The sequence below is a fragment of the Erythrolamprus reginae genome, chromosome 12 (assembly GCF_031021105.1).
Source record: "Erythrolamprus reginae isolate rEryReg1 chromosome 12, rEryReg1.hap1, whole genome shotgun sequence".
Lineage (NCBI taxonomy): Eukaryota > Metazoa > Chordata > Lepidosauria > Squamata > Dipsadidae > Erythrolamprus > Erythrolamprus reginae.
In genome coordinates this window covers 4,584,081-4,596,754 of record NC_091961.1, presented here as the reverse complement: position 1 = coordinate 4,596,754, position 12,674 = coordinate 4,584,081, and the positions used below count along the sequence as shown (strand labels likewise).

Genomic DNA, 12,674 nt, shown 5'->3' with positions numbered 1-12,674 from the left:
TTCAAGTTGCCAAGGTTCGGAAACACTGTTCTAAATTACAGATAGCCCTTAAATTATAACTGATCATTTAATGATTTGCAATGACTTTGGATACTTCATAACCCACATACTGCTTGCATTCCTCATAAGATCTCATGCCAGCCCAGTAAGCCCATCCTCCCGTTTACATGACCTCTTGTTAAACTGTTTGCCAAATGCTCTGTTATCATAGTTGTAGACTCTTTAAATTAATTGCCTCTTGATATAAAGTGAGTTAGATATGTTTAAATAAATCAATTACTTAAAATCACCATGAACTTGAAATTTAAAGCCATATTTTTCATGCTTTATTTATTTTATTGTTCCTTTGCCTGATATATGTTTTAAAATATATTATCACATTGTCCAAACCTTAGCACTTTTATGTATTTTTCATTGTAATTCAAGAGACACTTATCTGGAAATCTACCAAGTTATTTGGGAGAAATTAAAAAGTGAGCCACATATAGCAAGTGGTTTATAGATATATTATCCATGCTATGCTCTCTGCTGGCTGACTGGATGTAACAGGCAATGAGAAACGTAGAAGTATTTAATATATAGAGTCACTTGGGGACACTTGGACAATGACATAGTACACAGTAAAACAGAAAGATCTGCACACCTTGTTAACCTCCATTATTCAGGAAGATTTAGATTCTACCTTGGTTTAACATTTTAATAATCAGATAACCCCAATATCAATATTTAAGTCCACAGAACACTAGAAGATGCTAAAGATGCTATTTGAGGAATTGGGCTTCCTTACCACCCATGAATATTCAAATTGCATACAATTCTTTTCAAAACTCTTCAACTTGTCAAGGTTGGGAAACACTGCTCTAGAGATCATTTCTTCTGTCACTTTATCTCCCAGCAATTCTGGGGAGACCAAAAAGACCCCCCTCTCCCCAAGGTTGAGAAATCAAGAAAAAGTACACGCAGGCAATCTGATAAAATTTCTGCATTAGAGCATTATCATTCCATCAGCCCTAGAGTCACAGCCAGTAATAACTTCGCTCTTACAGTAGGATCAAATGCAGTAGAGAAAAGGGAACCTGTACAATACTATCCCCAAATACTTTTCTAAAATATATAGAGCGGTCCTGAGAAAGGAATTCAAGAAAAACACATGCAGAGAAATATTTTTAGGACCTTCAATAACAACAACAACACAATAACCTTTAGTAATATATTCCATAGGGTTGCAATAGATAACTGCCCAATTTAACAAAATGACTTTGGGAGCCTACAAAAATAAATTCAAATAATAATAATAATAATAATAATAATAATAACAACAACAACAACAACAACAACAATAATTTATTAGATTTGTATGCCGCCCCTCTCCGAAATACAAAAACAATACTTTAAAACCCAATTAAAACCATAATAATAGCCAGAGTAATAAATAATATAACCAGAGTAAAATGTCTTGCCGCACAATAATTGTGACTCCATTCAGACGCATCTCTCCCTCGCTTTAAATAGCTTGGATTACTGAAAAGAAGTCTTGCAGAAGAAGCAGAAGTCCAGTGAGCAAGTGGAAAACATCCCACAACAGAGTTAACTTTATCATCCCTAGGCAAATTACTGTATATCCCTTATGCAATGTAATAACAAGGGCAATAGTGCCCTCTAGTGGCTTGTTTTCCCCATTGTAATACTGTAAACATTTTACAAGATATCATTCCTGCTCATTCATCTCCAGAATATTTCCAGGCTATGAAGGGCTTGATGTTAAACAAATAATGATGCCAAACAAATAATTCCCTTAACACTGTCAAACTATTCACTAAGGATGCATTACCATTACTATTAGTCTTCTCATCGGTCTTATCACCCATCACCTTCTACTTATGATTGCCTGACTGTAACTTGGCTGTTGTATCCTTTACAAGATGTATTGATATTGTTTCCCGATTGCTTATTTGTACCCTATGACTATTATTATGTGTTGTATCTTATGATTCTTGACTAATGTATCTTGTATTTTTATGTATACTGAAAGCATATACATGGCCAATAAAGAATTATATTCTATTCTCTCTGGAAGTATTAACCCACAACCAATACAGCAGTAGAACACTCCAAATATCCTAGGAGAATTCTTCCTCCATTACAACAGCAGATATTCTACCAGAATGGTTAAAACAAAGCAGTATCTGATATATACACTGCTCGAAAAATAAAGGGAACACTTAAACAACACAATATAACTCCAAATAAATCAAACTTCTGTGAAATCAAACTGTCCACAGGAAGCAACACTGATTGACAACCAATTTCACAGGCTGTTGTGCACATTCACCTCTGTACAGAACAAAGTATTCAATGAGAATACAGTATTTCATGCATTCAGATGTGGGATGTGTTCTTTGAGTGTTCCCTTTATTTATTTTGAGCAGTGTATATATTTTCAATCTACATGTGATTGTAGGTGTAGATTGAAAAGATATACCGCCCCGAGTCTGCGGAGAGGGGCGGCATACAAATCTAAATAATAAATAAATAATAAATAAATACACTGCTCAAAATACAGTCACATCAATGGGGCTGCATTTTGCCATCCTAAAACTAGATTACTGAATAGCCTGTTCCCATCAATATCCTTTCTGTCCAATATAGGGTCATCTCATTTTTTGGGCCATATCACATGGGGAAATTCACTGGAGGAAAGCAATTATATTTGGAAGATTTTGTGGTAAAAGGAAACCAGTTCTCCAGAGAATATGGTGGCTGGACACCATCAAAGCTGACATCAGTCTGAGCATAGAAAACTCAAACAAGCAGCGCATGGTCTGGAGATGTGGAAAGACCTGGACCATAGAATCACCAAGAGTTGGACACAATTGAATGGATAACATTATCATCACACTTCAGATGCAAGTCACACTCCAGTAACTCTACACAGGGAAATGTAGTTGGTACAACGGCTTTTGTGTTTATGATATGCATGCCCTTACTACTCTACATATTAGTGTAGGGCATTTGTTAGTAAACTATTAATACATTTGAGGAGTTTGCGAAAGGCAAGGAGGATGGCGGCAGTCCTAATCTCCGGGGGGAGTTGATTCCAGAGGGTCGGGGCCGCCACAAAGAAGGCTCTTCCCCTGGGTCCCGCCAGACGACATTGTTTCGTTGACGGGACCTGGAGAAGGCCAACTCTGTGGGACCTAACCGGTCCCAATGTCCCAATGATGTCACAGGATCAGTGACGGTCCATGTGACACCATATTTTTTAAAGCACAGGTGCACAGGTCTCACTGAAGCTTCCAGTAGGCCCTTGGGCTGTTTTTCAGGAGGCTTTCCTAAACCCTGGGGATGGTAAAAAACTGCCCAAAGGCCCGACTAGAAGTTCATTTCCAAGCTTCTGGTTAGTCATTAAGAACATAAGAACCTAAGAAGAGCCCTGCTGAATCAGGCCAAAGCCCATCGAGTCCAGCATTATTATTATTATTATTATTATTATTATTATTATTATTATTATTATTATTCATCTTCATCTTCTTCATCATCTTCTTCCTCCTCCTCCTCCTCCTCATTATTATTATTATTATTTATTTATTTATTTATTTTATTTATTTATTCGATTTTTATGCCGCCCTTCTCCTTAGACTCAGGGCGGCTTACAACATGTTAGCAATAGCACTTTTTAACAAAGCCAGCCTATTGCCCCCACAATCCGGGTCCTCATTTGACCCACCTCGCAAGGATGGAAGGCTGAGTCAACCTTGAGCCGGTGATGAGATTTGAACCGCTGACCTTCAGATCTACAGTCAGCTTCAGTGGCCTGCAGTACAGCACTCTACCCGCTGCGCCACCTCGGCTCATCATCATTATTATTATTATTATTATTATTATTATTATTATTATTATTTAGATTTGTATGCCGCCCCTCTCTGAAGATTCGGGGCGACATAGGGCAACACCTCGCGTGCCCTCACTATGGCTCTACTTGCCACCTGTGGCACACATACCATAGGTTTGCCATCACTGGTCTATGCCATTGACTGAGTCCACATTGTTCTGGGTTCATGCTGTTATCGTATAATGCAGTTATGTTATATAATGCTTTTTATAAAGCAATGCAGTAAATAAAAGAACAAAAGTTGATTTCTATACAGCTTCTCAGTACATAATTGCTTATATAAAAGCTTTAAAGCACTTTCTACAAATCAAATTCCGCAGCAAAGAACAGTCCTTTATAGACATTAGTCTTCATCATTATTCTGTTTATCCTTTTATATCCCATGTAGCACACATAAAATTTCTGCTTGGGCATAAAATTCAAACAGCTTATTTGATGTTTTAACGATGTAGTAAGTAAGAAAATTATACACTGGCTACATTATTCAGAGACAAAAGGAGTGGGGAAGACATATTGTCTGTTGACACATTGACTTCACAGCTAAGGCTAACAGACCTGTTCTGAATTTCTTCCCACCAGGTCCCACCAACCATCCTGCAAGGGCACACGTAGAGGTTCATTTTGTGGGTATGTATATACAGTGATACCTCTATTTACGAACTTAATTCGTTCTGTGACCAGGTTCTTAAGTAGAAAAGTTTGTAAGAAGAAGCAATTTTTCCCATAGGAATCAATGTAAAAGCAAATAATGCGTGCGATTGGGGAAATCACAGGGAGGGTGGAGGCCCTGTTTCTTCCCAGGAGATTCCTAGATTCTCCTCACCTTTTCCGGCCCTGTTTCCTCCCAGAAGATTTCTAGCGAGGCCCCACAGAGGCTTCTCCCTGCCTTTTCCAGTTACCGTTTTGGAGGCTCAGGTTTGCAAGTGGAAAATGGTTCTTGAGAAGAGGCAAAAAACCCCTTGAATACCCAAATTCTTATCTAGAAAAGTTCGTAGGTAGAGGCATTCTTAGGTAGAGGTACCACTGAACATTGAAACACATAAACATGCTATAGAACAGGGGTATCTAATTGGATTTCCTTGAGGGTCACATCAGGGTTATGTTGGACTTGGGGGGGGGGGCATGGCCAGGCAGCTCACTGATGTCACTCATCGAATCTTTGTTTTTGGCTGAGATGGCCTCTTGCAGCACACTGTATTGGACTGACTGACTGACTGACTGACTGACTGACTGACTGACTGACTGACTGACTGACTGACTGACTAAATAAATAAATAAATAAATAATACTGCCAGGGAAAGCGGAGCTCAGGGAGGCCACACGGGGCTCCTTTTTCAATGGCAGAGGATTGCAGGAAGCTGTCACAGCCGAAAACAGCGCTCAGGGGCCTTAGTTCACTGTCTGAGCATTTGGGCCACCATAGGAACCCTTGACACAAGTGATGTTGAGCTGGCCATGCCCACCCTGCCATGCTCCCCAGCTCACCTGAGGTCAAACACAACCCCGATGCGGCCCTCAATGTAATTGGGCTCCGTTTTCACTGGCAGTGGCATCGTATGCCAATCCTTCACTGTTTCCAGGGAGACTCCACGGACCAGGTTTGAGCACCCCGTGGACCATATCTTACCTGAGGGCCTTGCGTTTGTCACCTCTGCTAGAGAGAAACATCCCAAAGCATACATATATTTTTTTGGTAGCTATAATTTGGAGCATTGTTAAAGAAAAAAAAAGAGCATAACTATAAAGTTATGGAATGTGCCGAGATGGATATCTTAACCAAAAATTTAGAAGGGAAAGAGAAAACGGATTATCGTAGAGTTTGGGATAAATTGTACAATTGATTAAAACAAAGAGTCAGCCAATTAAGTGAAGTAAAATGAAAAGTTTAAAAGATCAATAATTTATATGATTATCTTTTTAATTGAAACTAGATTTTTCTATGTCTTTTTTTCTTTTCTTTTTTCCTTTTTTGAATTTTTCTTTTCTTATGAAATGTACAGTGTCTACAGTAAATATAGACAAAAATGTTCTCAATTAATATAAAAATGTATACAGCTCCATATGGGCTTCTGACGAAAATTGGGATGTAAATCATCACGAATGTGCGTGTTTTTCTTTTATGTTTGTGTGTTTTTACATGTGTGTTTTGTTTTAAATAAATTTTTAAAAAAAGAAAAAAAAGAACAATGTAAAAAATGAATCAAAATACTTCATTGCCCTCAGAAATATCTGCATGAAATTAGGTACAGTAGTTAAATTCTTACCATATCTGCCTGAACATATTTCACTTCGGGGTTGATCCATTCCTTGCTGATCCGTTTACGATAGTCCTTGCACTTTGGGATATATGAACAGCCAACATCTCCCAATTCTGGATAGAAAACTTCTAGACTCCCTCTGTCAGAAAACAACCATAAAAGTCAATTTCTAGGACCATGTTAGTCTTACAGCAAAAACATTATAATTTTTGGAACCTTAACCGGTTTTTAGGATATTTATTACTATGGTTTTTATATTTGCAATTGCTGTTTTGTATTTTCTTTTTTATTTCATTGTTTTATGTTAATAGTATGCCCCACAGTTTTAACATAGAGAGTAAATGTATGCAACTTCATCTATCCAGTAGTATCAATGGATAAATGCTTGTCTGTCAGAAATACACTATTAATACCATACAATGGAATAAATATTTTAATAGAACATTGCCAAAAAAGTTGTGGTTATCCCTAGGAAGTTAATTTACTAATGTTTCTTATTCAGAAAATGTTACAGATATATATGCAGGGATTAAATTCAAACTTTTTCCGTTTCTTTGGGCATTATTATTATTATTTATTAGATTTGTATGCCGCCCCTCTCCGTAGACTCGGGGCGGCTCACAACAATAACAAGAACAATGTAAGAACAAATCTAATAATTTAAAAAACATGGCAGGGGAAGGATGCTGCAAAATTCCCATTCCTAGGGGAAGAATACTGCAAAATCTCCATTCTCACCCCACTCTGGGGCCAGTCAGAGGTGGTATTTGCCGGTTCTCCAAACTACTCCAAATTTCCACCAGCTGTTCTCCAGAACCCGTGAGAACCTGCTGAATCTCACTCCTGATTTTAGGACTATCATAATCATGATGAATGAAAATTGTTATAAAATGCCTACACTTATAAATGAGCTTACCTACACAATGTTTTGTCCTCCCTGTCCAGTTTTCTAAAGATGCATTCTTCCATTCCGACACTGTCTTGTAAGACAATTAAAAGAAAATAAACTGCCAGAAAGTAGAGGACTGGAAACTTCATCTTGTCCTGCCAACAACAAAATAGTGAAAAGTTAACAGAGTCCACCAGACACAACTGTATTGCAAACCTGCCCATATTTTTGTAAATCATTTTAAGCAATTATTTCCAAATTGTACTGCACTTTAAATGTATCAGATCCATGAAAGCTAATTTTACAGAAAACCTTCTAATCATTAACATGTATTTTTATGTTTTGTATTCTGTGCTGTCTTAATGGCTACTTATAATACATTATTAATAGAATAAATTAAATGTTCTTATTATACAGTAGTTTTCCCTCAATTTGAGCTCATCAGAGGGAGACAAAACAACTTAATTTGAGCTGAACTCAGGCTGCTCTTCTTAATTCAGTAAATATAAAACAATCCCATAAAATGCCCTCGGGATAGCAAACAACTGTCCAGTTACGCCTAGATTTAAAAAGGCATGGGGTTGTGACTTGACTTTTTGAATTCTTCTGTTCTTGTAGACATCCCTATATGCCTTTGAATTCACAACTGGGTGCAAGGTAGACAATTTGGATCAATAGTTCAGAGGCTCAGCCATCCTTTATATTTTATTGTTTATTAGTGTTCTTTTTAAACCCTGCCTGTATTACTTTATAAGTAACTCAACATGGTAAATATACCTAATACTCCCTCCGTCTCCTATTTTTGTGTGTTCGTCTCTAATAAGCTAACCTAATCACCATTCTGCAATTCATGTTAGTAAATTTCTGTTCTACCAATGTGCATGCCTAAAAACGATAGTAAATGTTTTAGATACTGTAAGTACATCTAAGCCTTCTGAGATCCTCCAAAATTTCTGAGTTTGGGTTTTTCCCTGTACTGTATAACATTTTGAGTGTTTTGCGACACTCAAAATACCTTCGGGACCGCCTTCTGCCGCACGAATCCCAGCAACCGGTTCGGTCCCACAGAGTTGGCTTTCTCCGGGTCCCGTCAACTAAACAATGTCGTCTGGCGGGACCCAGGGGAAGAGCCTTCTCTGTGGCGGCTCCGACCCTCTGGAACCAGCTCCCCCCTGAGATTCGGATTGCCCCCACCCTCCTTGCCTTTCGCAAACTCCTTAAAACCCACCTCTGCCGTCAGGCATGGGGGAACTGAAACATCTCCCCTTTGCCCATGTTGTTTTGGTGTTAGATTGATTGTGTGCTTGTTTTTTAATATTCTGGGGTTGTTTTTTATGAATTTTTTAGCTTAAAATTGTAATTGGATTGGTGGGTATTGGATTTGTTATTATGTATTGTTTTTACCATTGTTGTGAGCCGCCCCGAGTTTGCGGAGAGGGGCGGCATATAAATCCAATAAATCTAATCTAATCTAATTTCGACGAAATCACATTCGCCATCGTCAGGGGCAGCATATAAATCCGATTAAGAAATAATAATAATAAATTATATATACATATGTACATACAGATATATATACCCAGTGGGTATGGCTAGCTGATGAGGCCAAAATAAGGCCGAAATAGATCTATCCTAGTCTCCCTTAATTTTCAAATTCAGCAAAAAAACATGTGACATATATATATATACACACACACACACATCCATACACACACACATCTTCAAACTTGTAAAGAACTGATAAAGAAACAGAGGGAGACTAGGATAGATCTATTTTGAGCTTCTTAGCTCTCGTCAGCTAGTCATACCCTTAGGATTCGAACCTGGGCTGGAGCTTTTAATTTCTAGGCCTCAGGCTCTTCTCCTTTTTAACAGTTGAGCCAGGGGAAATTTAAAAGCTTTTCTGTCATGTCACTCAGCAGATCCAAATATGACTTCCCTCCCAGGGTGCGGCTACCTAGGGTCATAGTTGGGGGTAAGAAAACAGAGGGGCTGGGGCACCTGAACGAAAGGCTGCAGTGGATAAAAATAAAATAAAATAAAATAAAATAAAATAAAATAAAGTAAAATAAAATAAAATTAAAGTAAAATAAAATAAAATTAAATTAAAATAAAATAAATAAATAAAATAACAAAACAAAACAATAAAATAAAATAACAAAACAATAAAATAAAATAACAAAACAAAACAATAAAATAAAATACATACATACATACATAGATATTTACATACATACATAAAGTAAACAAAACAAAACAATAAAATAACAAAACAAAACAAAATACATACATACATACATACTTACATACATAAAGTAAACAAAACAAAACAATAAAATAAAATAATACAATAATAAAATAAAATAAATAAAAAAATAAATAAATAAAATAAATAAATAAAATAAAATAAAATAACAAAACAAAACAATAAAATAACAAAACAATAAAATAATAAAATAAAATAAAATACATACATACATACATACTTACATACATACATACATAAAGTAAACAAAACAAAGCAATAAAATAACAAAACAATAAAATAAAATAAAATAAAATACATACATACATACTTACATACATACTTACATACATAAAGTAAACAAAACAATAAAATAACAAAACAATAAAATAAAATAAAATACATACATACATACATACTTACATACATAAAGTAAACAAAACAAAAGAATAAAATAACAAAACAAACAATAAAATAAAATAATACAATAATAAAATAAAATAAAATACATACATACATACATACATAAAGTAAACAAGGCCTCTTAGCACCATGTCTGCCTCCCTCCCTCTCTCTCATGTGTTCAGTAACCACCACAACTGTTTGTAATTTGACACCCACCATAAAAACCTTTCAAAAACCATTAAAAGCTTTCAAAACCTTGGTGTACCCAAAGTTAAAAGGCCAAAGGTGTGCAGTTAAATATGGGGGCATTCCAAAAGCTGGAATGTGTTGTCCTCCCTTCACAAGGGAACTATTTTGCCTCAGAATAATTTTCTGGGAGATCATTTCAACTTCAACAGGACTGTTTCCCACCCTCCCCTGAAGAGAAGACCTCATTCTGCTGCTTCAAAATGGCGGCAAATGGATCTTTTCCCCCCTCAGAATTCTCCCTGCTTCTTTCTCCACCAGTTGTGGCAGGGGAAAAAAATCAAGCTAGCACTCAAAGAACCACCTGCTTTGACCTGCGGCCATCTTGTTTTTGTCTCACCACTCCTGCAGCAAACAAAACCAATAATAAGCGTTTATTTTGTAAAACAAAGGATATTTATTTTACTCAATTTGTTTCCATCTCACTACAACTCAATTCTGAGGATAGAATGTTATCAAAAATCTCAGCCAAATGTATCAGTCATGAGAAACTGAAGGAGGGGAGCTGCATCCTTTGAATACAGCTAAATGAAAATAAAGCTTTTAAAGAGAAAGAAAAACAAACCTGTAAATAATCAGTTTAGTATGTTGATTCTTAACTAGACTAAAATGGAACAATGGTATCAACGAATAATAACTAAACGTGTCAATGAAAAAAGATTGTGTAAATATGGTAATGGAAAAGACTACATAAGCACAGTGTTATTGTTGGTAAAATTAGCTGTATTAAAACCCTAGAGGTGGTAGTGTAGTGTGTTGTGTTGTATTGTGGGTATTTATTTATTATTTATTTATTTATTATTATTTATTTATTATCATTTATTTATTATGATTTATTTATTAACATTTCTTTATTTATTAACATTTCTTTATTTATTATTTATTTATTATCACTATTTTATTATTTTATTATTTTATGTATTTATGTATTTATGTATGTATGTATGTATGTATGTATGTATTTATTTATTTATTTATTTATTAGATTTGTATGCCGCCCCTCTCCATAGACTCGGGGCGGCTAACAACAGTAAAAAGACAATATGAACAAATCTAACATTAAAAGTAATGCAAAAAACCCCAATTTAAGAAACCAATCATACCTACAGACATACCATGCATAAATTTTAAAAGCCTAGGGGGAAGGGAATATCTCAGTTCCCCCATGCCTGGCGACAGAGGTGGGTTTTAAGGAGCTTATGAAAGGCAAGGAGGGTTGGGGCAACTCTGATATCTGGGGGGAGTTGGTTCCAGAGGGTCGGGGCCGCCACAGAGAAGGCTCTTCCCCTGGGTCCCACCAAACGACATTGTTTAGTCGACGGGACCCGGAGAAGGCCAACTCTGTGGGACCTAACTGGTTGCTGGGATTCGTGCGGCACAAGACGGTCCCGGAGATATTCTGGTCCGATGCCATGAAGGGCTTTTATAGGTCGTAACCAACACTTTGAATAAATTATTATTTATTATTTATTAATTTATTTATTGGCTACCCTTCTAGAATAAAATACAGTAGATACAATAACAATAAAAAAAATTTTGGTGCTGTAACTGCATTGTATTGTTTTGTTGTCTTTAAATGTAAGTATGTCACAAACACACACACACACACACAAACACACAGGACACATTTTCCCCCCCTATCAAATCACCCTGGTATGCCCAAATATTATATTCAGACTTCTTTATTTATATTCATTTTCTAACCATCTATAAAACTTCCCCCAAGTCTCCTAATACAAGTCCTCTTTATCTTTTAATTTCAGTGTTAATCAGTTCATTTCAATGCAGTCAAAATTTTTCTTTTAGCTATCCAGTTACCTCCAAGAATAACTGCTTTCCAATTTTGCAACAATACAATCCAAGCTGCCAAGTTACTATTTGTATTATTAAAATATATATCTTCTTTTTTGTATTTTTCTGGCAAGATTCCTGAAAGTCTTCAAAGGCTGGAGACCCCTCCAATAGGTAGAACTTACCTATTATATAGTTGCCATACCTATTATTATTATTATTATTATTATTATTATTATTATTATTATTGTTGTTGTTGTTATTGCCATATCTATTATTATTATTGTTGTTGTTGTTGTTATTATTGCCATATCTATTATTATTATTGTTGTTGTTGTTGTTATTATTATTGCCATATCTATTATTTTGTACACGTTTTGACAGACAAACAGACAGACAAACAAACATCCTCCTGCAGTAGGGTTTTATACCTTCTTTTTGCTGATGGGCTTGCAAAAACTGCACACCTAAACCTTCGTTCACTACAACCTACTAAAGGCAAGCGGACTGTTCAGAATAAACTTATTAAAGGCATCGCTAGCGTGGGAAAAGCTCCCATTTCTGCTCAGTCTCGAAGTTACCTACATGCGAAAAAGGAGTCGAGGAGAAAAATCCAAAATCCGGGACAGGTTTTCCAGCCACGAGCCCGCCGAGAACGCCCCGCAACTGCACGGCTGCACCTTAATGACTCCCACCGGTGCGTAAAAGTCACCTGACGGACAGGTGGCAGGTGCATCGGAGCGTGGGAAATCAAAGGCCAGGCGGCGGCTGATTGGGCCACGCAATTCCTCCCCGTCTCCCCGGGGTTGTTGGCCGTTGGCTGGAGGTTCTGATCTTTCCTCCGGCCCCCGCTTGACCGGCAGCCGGACGTTGGAGAGTCCGGGCTGTTTGATATTGAACGGAGCCTTTAGTTAACTTTAGGCGCTGCAATTCCGTCGGAAACGTTGG

General features: G+C 36.7%; 1 protein-coding gene across 2 annotated transcripts in view; it reads right to left on the bottom strand.

Annotated features, from left to right (window-relative positions):
* Nucleotides 1-12,447, bottom strand: part of PEBP4 (phosphatidylethanolamine binding protein 4) — a 257,724-nt gene extending 245,277 nt beyond the window's left edge. The window contains exons 1-3 of one of the 2 annotated variants that reach the window (XM_070765245.1): nt 12,312-12,447; nt 7,067-7,194; nt 6,157-6,289 (exon numbers count right to left, since the gene is read on the bottom strand). In XM_070765245.1, coding sequence (XP_070621346.1) covers nt 6,157-6,289; nt 7,067-7,188 — 255 coding nt within the window. In that variant the 5' untranslated portion in view covers nt 7,189-7,194; nt 12,312-12,447. Of the gene's footprint in view, nt 1-6,156; nt 6,290-7,066; nt 7,195-12,157; nt 12,216-12,311 lie in introns of those variants that run through there. The other variant, XM_070765242.1, reaches the window with a different exon arrangement.
* Nucleotides 12,448-12,674: the final 227 nt, after the last annotated feature.